General features: G+C 45.9%; 1 protein-coding gene across 1 annotated transcript in view; it reads right to left on the bottom strand.

Annotated features, from left to right (window-relative positions):
- LOC109916102 (dynein heavy chain domain-containing protein 1) overlaps window positions 1–13,084 on the bottom strand; it is a 210,088-nt gene that overhangs the window by 31,163 nt on the left and 165,841 nt on the right. The window contains exons 31-32 of the mRNA XM_048597842.1: window positions 12,435–12,626; window positions 3,480–3,658 (exon numbers count right to left, since the gene is read on the bottom strand). Of these exons, the coding sequence (XP_048453799.1) occupies window positions 3,480–3,658; window positions 12,435–12,626 (371 nt within the window). The remainder of the gene's footprint in view (window positions 1–3,479; window positions 3,659–12,434; window positions 12,627–13,084) is intronic.

Raw genomic sequence — 13,084 nt, 5'->3', positions numbered from 1 at the left:
GGAGAGAGTTGTCCCTCCGGAAAGCAGATAAGGGTGGGGAGGGAAAGATGTCTTTGGTGGTGGGGTCGGATTGCAGATGGCGGAAGTGTCGGAGGATGATGCGTTGGATCCGGAGGTTGGTGGGGTGGTACGTGAGGACGAGGGGGATTCTTTATTGGTTTTTATTGCGTGGACGGGGTGTGAGGGATGAGGTGCGGGAGATGTGGTGTGGATTTCACAAGTTTCAAAATCTCCCCTCCCCCCACCACATCCCAAAACCAGTCCAGCTCGTCCCTGCCTCCCTAACCTGTTCTTCCTCCCACCTATCCCCTCCTCCCACCTCAAGCCACACTTCCATCTCCTACCGACCAACCTCATCCCGCCCCCTTGACCTGTCCGTCCTCCCTGGACTGACCTATCCCCTTCCTAACTCCCCACCTACACTCACCTTTACTGGCTCCATCCCCGCCTCTTCGACCTGTTTGTTTCCTCTCCACCTATCCTCTCCTCTATCCGCCTCCCACTCTCTCCCTATTTATTTCAAAACCCCCTTCCCCTCCCCCTTTTCTGATGAAGGGTCTAGGCCTGAAACGTCAGCCTCTCTGCTCCTATGATGCTGCTTGGTCTGCTGTGTTCATCCAGCCCTGCACCTTGTTGTCTCGGATTCTCCAGCATCTGCAGTTCCTACTATCTATGATTTCCTGTCTTCTGCCTCCCTCCCTTCTTAAACAGGGGAGTTACGTTAGCCATATTCCAGCCATCTGGGACTCTCCCTGACTCCAATGATTCCTGAAAGATCACCTCCAATGCTTCCACAATCTCCTCTGCAATCTCCTTCAGAACTCTAGTGTATGGTCCATCTGGTCCTGGTAACTTATCCACCTTCAGACCTTTCAGCTTCCCCAGCACCTTCTCCTTCGTGATGGTCAGTATACTTACCTTTGCCCCCGACTCTCTTGAAGTTCTAGTATGCTGCTCATGTCTTCCACTGTATAGATGGATGCAGAGCACTGTTTCAGTTCCACCACCATACTCCATTACTACTTCTCCAGCCTCACTTTCCAGTGGTCCAATGCCCATTTTTACCACTCTCTTACCTTTTAGATATCTAAAAAAAACTTGTGCAATCTTCTTTTACATTACTAGCTAGCTTACTCTCATATTTCATCTTCTCCAAACTTTTTTTTTTGTTATCCTCTGCTGGTTTTTAAAGGCTTCCCAATTCTTTAGTTTCCTACTAATCTTCACCTGAAGAGAGGCCAAAGGACATTTACTACTAATGACACCAGAAAAGAAGGATTTTAGATTCAAGGAAAGATTGGAGATTGGGCATATTCTTCTTGGAGCAGAGAAGGTTTTAAGATGAGAGGGGAAAGATTTAAAAAAGCACTGAGGGGCAACTTTGTCACACAGAGGGTAGTGTGTATATGAAATGAGCTGCCAGAGGAAGTGGTAGAGGCAAGTACAATTACAAAAGACATTTAGACAGGAGGATGGATAAGAAAGGTTTAGAGGGATATGGGCTAAACGCAGGTAAATGGGACAAATTCAATTTAGGAAACCTGGCTGGCATGGTGAGTTGGGTTGAATGGCCTGTTTCTGTGTTGTATACCTCAATGACTCTATGACTCTCAGATTAAGAGGTGACCTTAATGAAGTGTTCAAAATTATGAACAATTTTGACAGAGTAAAGAAGGATATTCTGTTTCCACTGGTTGGTATGTCAGTAACTAGGGATCACAATTTCAAGATTGAGAGCAAGGGAGCTAGGAATGAGATGTAGAGAAGCTTCTTCACTCAGAGAGTTGTTAGGGTTTGGAATGTGCTGTCTGGGAGAGTGGCAGAGGCAGATTCCACAGGAGGTTTCAAAAGAGAGATGGGTATAAATTTGAAAGTTATTAATTTAAAAGCCCATAGAGAAAGGGCTGGACATTGAGACTAACTGGGTAACTCTTTTGGGAGCTGGTACAGACAATGGGCTTATGGCCTCCTTCTGTACTGTAAAGTTTTATGATTCTATATTGTGAATAGCTGGGTTAAAGCACTGATCCCTGCGGTACCCTACTAGTCACTGCCTGCCATTCAGAAAAAGACCCGATAGCCTTCTGAAAGTCCAAATAAACCACATCCACTGATTCCCCCTCATCAACTCTACTAGTTATATCCCTGAAAAATTGCAGATTTGTCAAACATGATTTCCCTTTTGTAAATCTATGCTGACTCTGTCCAATCCTGCCATTGTTTTCCAAGTGCACGGCAATTAAATCTTTTATAATGGAGTCAAGCATTTTCCCCACTATCGATGTACTGGCTCACTTGTCTGTAAATTCCTGTTTTCTCTCTGCCTCCCTTTTTAAATATTGGAGACCTTGGAAGATGACAACCAATGCACCCACTGTTTCTAGAGGAACTTGCTTAAGTACTCTGAGATGTAGGTTATCAGGAACTGGGGATTTATTGGCCTTCAATCCCATCAATTTCCCCAACACCATTTCCCTCCTAATACTGATTTCCTTCAGTTCCTCCCTCTCACTAAACCCTGTGCTCCCCAGCGTTTCTAGTATGTTGTTTGTGCCCTCTTTTGTGAATGCAAAACAAGAGGACGTATTTAGTTGGCCAGCCGTTTCTTTGTTTCCAATTATAAATTATTCTGTTTCTGACTGTAAGGGACCAACTCTCTCTAACTTCATTTGTAAGCCACAGTATAGCTAGCTTTCCCATTTTGCTTTTGCATAAAACTTTTACAGTTCTCCCATGTGCTCTTTAAAAATTGCCATTGCCTTTCCACTGTTATCCCTTTAAGTAACATTCTGCAATTTATTATGGCCAACCCAGGGGTCATACAATCGTAGGTAACTCAGTCTTTATCCTTTTGGACATGTGTAGAAACATTTGCTATGCACTCATATATTCTTAAATCACACCCTCTCACTCTTATCCTTACATTTGAGGCTTTTCTTAACTTCATTAACTCAGATCAACAATGATTTCATGCATTGCAGAGCAGACTCGATGGGCTGAATGACCTTCGGCACTGACTCTCCGACAGTGCGGCACTCCCTCAGCGCTGACCCTCTGACAGTGTGGCGCTCCCTCAGCACTGACCCTCAGACAGTGCGGCGCTCCCTCAGTACTGACCCTCCGACAGTGTGGCGCTCCCTCAGTACTGACCCTCCGACAGTGCGGCGCTCCCTCAGCACTGACTCTCCGACAGTGCGGCGCTCCCTCAGCACTGACCCTCCGACAGTGCCCCCTCCCTCAGCACTGACCCTCTGACAGTGCGGCGCTCCCTCAGCACTGACCCTCCGACAGCGTGGCACTCCCTCAGCACTGACCCTCCGACAGCGCGGCACTCCCTCAGTACTGACCCTCCAACAGTGCGGTGCTCCCTCAGCACTGACCCTCCAACAGTATCTGATTTGAGAGCCGAGTGCTTCATGCAGAGAGCTGGCTGGATCATGTTGCTGTATGTAATTAGACTCTTTCTCTTGAACTCATACCTGTGTCACTTGCAGCTGGTGTTGAAGGTACATTGTGTCCATCTGCTGGGTATGTTGCACGTTGTTGATCCTGTCCCTATCAAAGTACAGCACCTCCTTGAGGAAGAGTTCCTGCAGTCCTGATTCACTGATGGTAAAGGACAACGTTCTCACCTGCTTCAGGAAATTTCGATCAAACTCTGGTGACATCAGGAGAAAGGAAATTAATCTGTCAGTTTCAGTGCTTCATCCTGCTGCATTCCTACAGGGGGATTACTCTCTTCAGGCTCGAGATGGTTCAGCGGATTTGCCTGCAATGGGCAGCACGTAGGGTTCATTGAGGAAGTAAAAGGAAAAACTGTTTCCTCTGGAATGCAAGTTGGGAACAGAACACACAGGAGAGTGGGTTCTTAAGATGTGGTGCTGAAATGATGCTGGTCACAGGAGCTCCAGGAATGTACAAAGAGCAGCCTGGACACACAAAGGGTGATAGAGGTTTGGAATTCTCTTCCACAAACAGCAGTAGGTGCTGGGTCAGTTGTTAATTTAAATCTGAGCGAGATTTTTTTTTGTTAAGCAAAGGTATTAAGGGATATGGAGTTAGGCCGCAGATCAGCCATGATCTCATTGAATGGCAGAACACGCTTGAGGGGCTGAATGGACTACTCCTGTTTGTATATTCCTATAATGGACGTGGAGGTAATGATTTGCAGAGGATAGGATGAGAAGTTTGGGTTGGGATTGGACTGGACAGGTTTTATAAAGAACTGGCAGCAGGATGAGAGGTTGAATGGTCTCCTTCATTGATGTTTGCCACCCTGGGACCATTCTACAATCTCTCCAATACACGGATGAATAAAGATATTGAGCTTTTGGTGAATCAGAGGGCGGCTGAGAGTCATCATCAGTGGAATTCTGGGAGACATCGCCACAGTCATTATGATTGTACAGCAGGTCAGGCAGAACCTGGTGTCAAGGTATGGATTAAACCTGAAACACTACAGTGGTGTTTCCCACTCTCCCTCCTCCTCTGACCCAAAAAAAGGGCCTCTGTGATGAAGGTGACTGGCAAGGTAAGGGTGTATAAGGGAGCAGCCATTAAAAAGGGTGGACCAGTGTTAGAGTGGAAGTGCTGAGGCCTTTGCTTGAGAGGTTTTGGCATGAGGAGGCTGAACAGGGAAACAGGTAAGAGCAGGTAAGGGCTCTTTAACTCTACTTTCTTTCTGTCTAGACTGAAGGCAGTAGGGACGGCAGTTAGGGCAGTGGCATGCTCCTCTTGCAGGATGTGGGAGATCAGGGAGACTTCCAGTGTCCCTGGTGGCTACACCTGTGAGACGTACACCCGGCTGCATCTCCTGACAGATCGCATCAGGGAATGGGAGCTGGATGGACTCAGGATCATCCGGGATACAGAGAACATTACTGATAAGAACTATAGCGAAGTGGTCACTCCTAAGGTGCATCCTGCAGGTAGCAGGGTGACCACTAGAAGAGGTAAAGGGGGATGGCAGATAGTGCAGGGTTCCCCTGTGGCCATTCCCCTCAATAACAGATATACCATTCTGGATACTGATGAGATTGGGCGGGGTTGGGGGTGGGGGGTGTGACCTTTCATGGGCTAGCAGCAGCAGCCAGGTCGGTGGCTCTGAGGCTCAGAGGGAAAGGGTACAGTCAGACAGAGCGATAGTGATAGGAGACTCAGTTGTGAGGGGGACAGACAGGAGATTCTATGGCCGCAGAAGAGACACCAGGATGGTGTGTTGTCTCCCGGGTGCCAGGGTCAAGGATGTCTCTGAGCGGTTGCAGAACATTCTGAAGGGGGATGGTGACCATCCAGAGGTCATTGTGCACATCGGTACAAATGACATAGATAGACAAAGGAATGGGGTCCTGTGAAATGAATCTAGGGAGTTAGGTACAAAGTTAAAAAGCAGGACCTCAAGGGTACTGATCTCTGGATTACTCCCAGTGCCACACATCAGTGAGGATAGAAATAGAAAGATAGGCCAGATGAATGCATGGCTGAGGAGCTGGCATAGGGGGCAAAGTTTTCATAGGGGGCAAAGTTTTCAGTTCTTGGGTCATTAGGATCTCTTTTGGAATAGAGGTGACCTGTACAAGAGGGATGGGGTGCACTTGAACCTGAGGGGTTCCGATATCCTCGCGGGGAGATTTGCTAGTGTTACCCAGGAGGGTTTAAATTAGTTTGGCAGGGGGTTGGGACTCTGAATAAGAGAGGGGTCATCGAGAAGTCAGGGGAAAATACATTAGCCATCAAGAGCAAATTTGCTATTCAGGATAGCCAGGGGCACAGTAAAGGGAGGGAAAAGACTTCTGGTTTAAAGTGCACTTATGTCAACGCATGACACCTGACTGGTAAGGCAGATGAGCTCAGAGCATGGATTGGCTCTGGGGACTGGGATATTATAGCTGTAACAGAAACAGGGCTGAGGGAAGGGCAGGACTGGCAGCTCGGTATTGCTGGGTACAGAAGCTACAGGCGTGACAGAAGTACAAGTGAGCGAGAAGGGGGAGTTGCCCTTTTGATAAGGGAGCACATAACAACAGTGCTTAGAGAGGATATTCTTAAGGGGTCATCAAATGACGCCATATGCTTAGAACTTAGAAACAAGAAGGGGATGGTCACTGTGTTGGGACTGTATTATAGACCCCCAAATAGCCAGCAGGTACTAGAGGAGCAGATGTGAAGGGAGATTGCAGATACCTGTAGGAATAATAGAGTAGTATTGGTTGGAGATTTTAATTTCCCCTGTAATGACTGGGGCACCCAGAGTGTAAAAGGCCCGAACGGGGTGTAATTGTCCAAGTAAGTTTCCTGAATCAATATATCGAGGGCCCTACTAGGGAAAGTGCAATATTCAACTTCCTCTTAGGAAACAAGGTCGGGCAAATGACTGAAGTGTCAGTCAGAGAACATTTTGGATCCAGTGACCATAGCTCTCTTAGCTTTAACATAGTTATGGGAAAAGATGGGACAAGTCCACAGGTTAAGGTGCTGAACTGGAGCAGGGCCAATTCTGGGGATTTGAAAGGAATCCAGAGATTTACATATACATATTAATCAATTAAAATCTTCGAACTAATTAAAGATTTAACATCATCTTAGGTTTGTTTAATACATCCTCATCAGTGGTGTGATCCTTTGATCTATTACTTGTAAATTCTGTGTCTGATACTACCTCTCTCTCTAACATCTGAAGAAGGAGTGAGGGTCCAAAAGCTTGTGTTTTCAAATAAACCTGTTGGACTATAACCTGGTGTCATGTGATTTCTGACCTTGGCTAGGGAGAGAACAGGTCCCCTTAAAGATTAACATGGCTATCTATGTGTGGAGCCACAGGAGATGGGGGAGATTTTTAATGAATTTTCATTCTCGGTGTTTATGAGGACAGAAACATGGATGCTAAGGAAATAAGGGAAACAAATGGGAATGTTTTGGACTGCATACATATTACCAGAGAGGAGGTGTTTTCAGCCTTAAAGTGCATTTGGTTGGATAAATCCCCTGGGCCTGATCAAGTCCATCCTCGGATGTTGTAGGAGGCTAGGGAAGAAATTGCAGAGGCCCTTGCAGTGACTTTTGCTTCAGCTTTAGCCTGTGGTGAAGTTCCGGAAGACTGGAGGATGGCTAATGTAATTGCATTGTTTAAGAAAGGTAGCAAAGACATCCCAGGGAACTACAGGCCAGTGAGCCTGACATCAATGGTAGGCAAGTTATTGGAGAGGATACTGAGGGAACAGGATCAACTTACTTGCTAACTGAGCTGGCTTGATTACATTCAGATGTTTCGTCACCATGCTAGGTAACATCATCAGTGAGGCCTCTGATAAAGCGATGTTGTTCTGCTCCACTTGGAATTTACACTGTCCGGTCCATTATGGTGAGTTGTGTCATTTCCGGTTCTGTTCTGTATGGGCTTTTATATGGGATCCAATTCTATACGTTTGTTGATTGCATTATGGGTTGATAACCATGCTTCTAGGAATTCCTGTGCCTGTCTATGTTTGGCTTGGGCTACTATGGTTACGTTGTCCCAGTTAAACTGATGGCCCTCATTGTCTGAGCGTACCGATATTAAGGAGGGTTCGTTGTGTCATTTTGCTGCTGGCTGATGTTTGAACATTCTGATGCTAGTTTCCTTCCAATCTGTGCGATGTAATGTTTGTGGACATTTGAAACATTAATGTTGCATGGTAATTTGTAATCCATGTTGGTTCTACATGTCATGGCTATGGGGTCTTTAATCCTTGTGAGTGTCATAGCGTGGCCGTGGGCTTGTGTGCCACCATGATTCCTAGTGGTCGTAGGAGTCTTGTCAGTTCTGTTATGTTCTTGGTGTAGGGCAGTGTGGCCAGTGTGTTAGGGTGTACTGTGTCCTCTTGGTGTTGTTTATTTAGTAGGCACCTGCAGATGAAGTTGTGGGGATATCCGTTCATAGCGAAGATTTTGTATAGGTGCTCTTCGTCTTTCCTGCATAGTTCTGGCGTGTTGCAGTGATTGGTGGCCCATTTAAATAGTGTCTTAACGCAGCTTTGTTTGTGGATGTTGGGGTGGTTGCTGTGGAAATTGAGGATTTGGTCAGTGCGGGTTGCTTTCCTGTATACTGAGGTTTGGAACTCCCCGTTGGTCATACGTTCAACTCTGATGTCCAGAAATGGAAGCTGATTGTTGTTTTCTTCATCTCTCGTGAATTTAATCCCAGCGAATACGTTGTTGATGAGGTGGTATGTTTCTTCCAACTTGGTGCGTTTAATGATGATAAATGTGTCGTTCATGTACTGGATCCACAATTTAGGTTGAATGAGGGGGAGGGTGGTGTGTTCTAGTCTTTGCATGACTGCCTCTGCGATGAGTCCTGAGATGGGTGACCCCATGGGTGTGCCACTGACCTGTTTGTAAGACAAAGTGTGTGATGAGGAACAAGTCTAGATGTTTGAGTATGTTGTCATTGCTGATGGAGCTGCTGGTCTGTGTTGCTGCTTCCTCTAGTAATGTGGGCAGTGTTCCTTTGGCTAGTGGGATGTCAATTGATGTAAATAATGCTGTGACGTCAAAGGATACCATAATCTCGTCGTCACTGACTTTTATGTTCTTGAGGGTATCGAGGAAACCTGGGGTCGAGTGGATGTAATGGGGTCAACGAGGTGTTTCAATCTCTGTTGTAGGTCCTTGGCCAGTTTGTGTGATGGTGTGCCTGGTAGGGAAACAATGGGTCTGAGAGGGATGTCTGGTTCATGTACTTTAGGGAGTCCATTGAAGCAGGGCGTATTCTTGCCTTCTGGTTTCATTCTCATGCAGTCCATCTTGGTTATCTGCCCTGCATCCTTTAGTCTCTTCAACGTTTGGGTGATCCTGTTTGCTAGCTGCGTGTTGGGTCTATCTTTACCTGATGGTAAGTGTGTGTATCTGCAAGCAGTGCCTGTGCTTTCTTATTGTAGTCCAGTTTGTTCATAATGACGATCATGTGCCCCATTCCCATACAGAACAGAACCAGAAATGACACAACTTGCCATAACAGATCGGACAGTATAAATTCCAAGCGGTGTAGAAAGACATCGCTTCATTGGAGGCTGCACTGATGATGTTACCTCGCATGGTGATGAAACGTCTGAACAAGAGTAAGCCAGCTCAGCGAGCAAGTCAAGAACCTCACCCAAAATCTGAGCTACAGATCTTTGCAAAAACCTTAAAGGATCAACTAACATTTGGATAGTCAGGGTCTGAGCAGGAATAGTCAGCATGGATTTGTGCGTGAGAAGTCATCTCTGACAAATCTTTTAGAGTTTGTCAAAGAGGTAACCAAGAGGATAGATGACGGTATGGCAGTGGATGTTGTCTATATGGACTTTAGTAAGGCCTTTGACAAGTTCCCATATGGCAGGCTAGTTATGAAAGTTAGGCTGCGTGGGATCCAGGGGGAGCTAGCTAACTGGATTCAAAACTAGCTCAGCGGGAAGAAGCAGAACGTGATGGTTGAAGGTTGTTTCTCAGACTGGAGGCCTGTGACTAGTGGTGTGCCTCGGAGATCAGTACTGGGACCTTTGTTATTTGTTATTTACATAGATGATCTGGATGTGAATGTACAAGGCATGATTAGTAAGTTTGCGGATGATACAAAATTAGGAGGTATCGTTGATAATGAGGAAGGTTATGAAAAATTACAGAGTGATGTTGATCAGATGGGGAAGTGGGCTGAGGATTGGCAAATGCAATTCAATACAGGTTAGTCAGAAATCACACGACAACAAGTTGTAGTCCAACAGGTTTATTTGAAAACACAAGCTTTCAGAGCCTTGCTAATTTTTCAGGTGTTAGTTGCCTGAAGAAGGAGCAAGGATCTGAAAGTTTGTGTTTTTAAATAAACCTGTTGGACTATAACTTGGTGTCGTGTGATTTCTGACTTTGTCCACCCCAGTCCAACACCTGCACTTCCACATCATTATAGATAAGTGTGAGGTGTTGCACTTTGGAAAGTCAAACCAAGGTAGGTCTTACACAGTAAATGGTAAGGTCCTGAGGAGTGTTATGGAACAGAGGGACCTAGGAGTACAAGTACATAGTTTATTGAAAATGGCATCACAAGTGGGCAGGGTGATGAAGAAGGCATTTAGCATGCTGGCCTTCATCGGTTGAGGCATGGAGTATAGGAGTTGGGACATTATGTTACAGTTGTATAAGTCGTTAGTGAGGCCGCACTTGGAGTATTGTGTACAGCTTTGGTCACCTGTTATAGCAAAGGCATAGTTAAACTGGGACCTATGCAAAGAAGCTTTACGAGGATGGTGCCAGGACTAGTAGGCCTGAGTTATAGGGAGAGTTTGTCCAGGATAGGACTTTATTCCTTGAAAGGTAGGAGAATGAGGGGGGTGACCTTATTGAGATGTATAAAATCGTGAGGGGCATAGATAGGATGCAAGCATATAATCTTTTTCCCAGGGGTGGGGAGTTGAAAACTAGAGGAATAGGTTTAAGGTGAGAGGGGAAAGATTTAAGAAGGACCTGAGGGGCAGCTTCTTCACGCATAGAGTGCTGCATATATGGGATGGACTGCCAGAGAAAGTGGTTGAGGCAGGTACAATAGCAACATTTAAGAAGCATTTGGATAGGTACATGGATGGGAAGGGTTTAGAGGGATATGGACTAAATGTGGGCAATTGGAACTAGCTGAGTGGGCACCGTGGTCAGCATGGACCAGTTTGGGCTGAAAGGCCTGTTTCCATGCTGTATTACTCTATGGCTCTAAGAATAAGAAGGAGGCAAATGTCAGATAAAGACAGCTGGGATCAAGGAAATCCCTTGAGGAGTATGAGAACAGTAGGAGTATACACAAGAGAGAAATCAGAAGGGCAAAAAGGGGACATGAGATAGCTTTGGCAGATAGGTTAAACATAATACAAAGAGATTCTACATGTACATTAAGAGCAAAAAAACAACTAAGGAGACAGTGGGACCCCTTAAAGATCAAAGAGGTTGTTTGTGTGTGGAGCCACAGGAGATGGGAGAAATACTAAACAAATATTTTGCGTCAGTTTTTACTGAGGAGAAAGACATGGAGGCATTTGATAAGGTTACCCATGGTAGGCTCATTCAGAAAGTAGGGAGGCATAGGATTCAGGGAAATTTGGCTGTCTGGATACAAAACTGGCTGTCAAATAGAAGACAGAGCGTGGTAGTAGATGGAAAGTATTCAGCCTGGAGCTCGGTGACCAGTGGTGTTCTGTTCTAGGACCTCTGCTCTTTGTGATCTTTATAAATGACTTGGATGAGGATGTGGAAGGGTGGGTTAGTAAGTTTGCCGATGACACGAAGGTTGGTGGAGTTGTGGACAGTGTGAAGGGCTGTTGTAGGTTGCAACAGGACATTGACAGGATGTAGAGCTGGGCAAAGAAGTGGCAGATGGAATTCAACCCAGAAAAGTGTGAAGTGATTCATTTTGGAAGGTTGAATTTGAATGCAGAATACAGGGTTAATGGCAGGATTCTTGGCAGTGTGGAGGAACAGAGGGATCTTGGGGTCCAAAGTTGCGACCCAAGTTGATAGGGTTGTAAAGAAGGCATATGGTGTGTTGGCTTTCATTGGCAGGGGAATTGAGCTTAAGAGCTGTGAGGTTATGCTGCAGCTCTATAAAACCCTGGTTAGACCACACTTGGAATATTGTGTTCCGTTCTGGTCACCTCATTATAGGAAAGATATGGAAGCTTTAGAGAGAGTGCAGAGGAGATTTACCAGGATGCTGCCTGGACTGGAGGGCAGGTCTTATGAGGAAAGGTTGAGGGAGCTAGGGCTTTTTCCATTGGAGCAAAGAAGGCTGAGAGGTGACTTGATAGAGGTGTACAAGATGATGAGAGGCATAGATAGAGTGGATAGCCAGAGTCTTTTTCCCAGGGTGGAAGTGGCTATTACGAGGGGGCATAATTTTAAGGTGATTGGAGGACGGTATAGGGGAGATGTCAGAGGTAGGTTCTTCACACAGAGAGTGGTGGGCGTGTGGAATGTGCTGCCGGCAGTGGTAGTGGACTCAGATACTTTAGAGACTTTTAAGCGACTCTTCGATAGGCACATGGAGGATAGTAAAATGCAGGGTAGTTTGATCTTAGTAGGATAATAGGTCGGCACAACATCGTGGGCTGAAGAGCTTGTACTGTGCTGTACTGTTCTATTTTCTATGTGCTAGGGAACTCAGGGAAATAAATACTGATGTCTTGAAAACAGTCCACACTCAGGAGGGGGAGGTACTTAAAAAAACATAAAGGTGGATAATTCTCTGAGGCCTGATCAGAGTGGTTTAACTTCCCAGGAGAGGAGGTACATTGGGTCGGGATCTATCCCCATACTGAGTGGAGGAGCGAGATCTATGCCATGAGGGGCTGTGATGGGGTGGATTTACCTTCCCCCCCACAAGGGTCTGGGTTCTACTCCCCCACAGGGTGAGAGTGCATAAGGATGGGGTTTACCTAAACTGATGATCCTGATGGGTAATATTGTGCTCAGGTACAGGTGAAATGTTGGCTTGACCTCAATCTGCTGCTTCCCAAAAGTCAGCTCCCAAGGTCCTTCGTGACTCCACCAGGTTTGAACGTTCAGCAGCTTCTTTAGAAGGGGTGTCAAAGGCCTTTGCTCAATATTAGTCACCAAGAGTGCAATCCCTGAAAGATATTTCAAAACACTGTCACTGTGAATGTGTTAACATAGTTTCACTGACACATAAACAAGAAAACTCAACTCAGTCAAGACCTCACTTTCTCCACCCAAACTTTGCTCATTTTTCTTCATTTGTCCATGGAATGTGAGCATCACTGGCTGGGCAGCCCGTCCCTAGTTGCCCCTTCAGAATGTGAGGTGAGCTGACTCCTTAAACCTCTGCAGTCCATGTGTTATAGACACACCCACAATGCCCTTAGTGAGGGAATTCCAGGATTTTAACCCAGCAACACTGAAGAAACGGTGATATATTTCCAGGTCAGGATAGTGAGTGGCTTGGACTCCTGACTCGAGTCTAGTAGATGATGGATGGGCTTTGGGAAGTCAGGACATGAGAGGTATTGGCCTAGTGGTATTATCACTTGTCTGTTAATCTAGAGACCCAGATAGTGTCCTGGGGACC

Source organism: Rhincodon typus, chromosome 6, assembly GCF_021869965.1.
Source record: "Rhincodon typus isolate 14 chromosome 6, sRhiTyp1.1, whole genome shotgun sequence".
NCBI classification, from domain to species: Eukaryota; Metazoa; Chordata; class Chondrichthyes; order Orectolobiformes; family Rhincodontidae; genus Rhincodon; species Rhincodon typus.
This window is presented reverse-complemented; position numbering and strand designations above follow the sequence as displayed.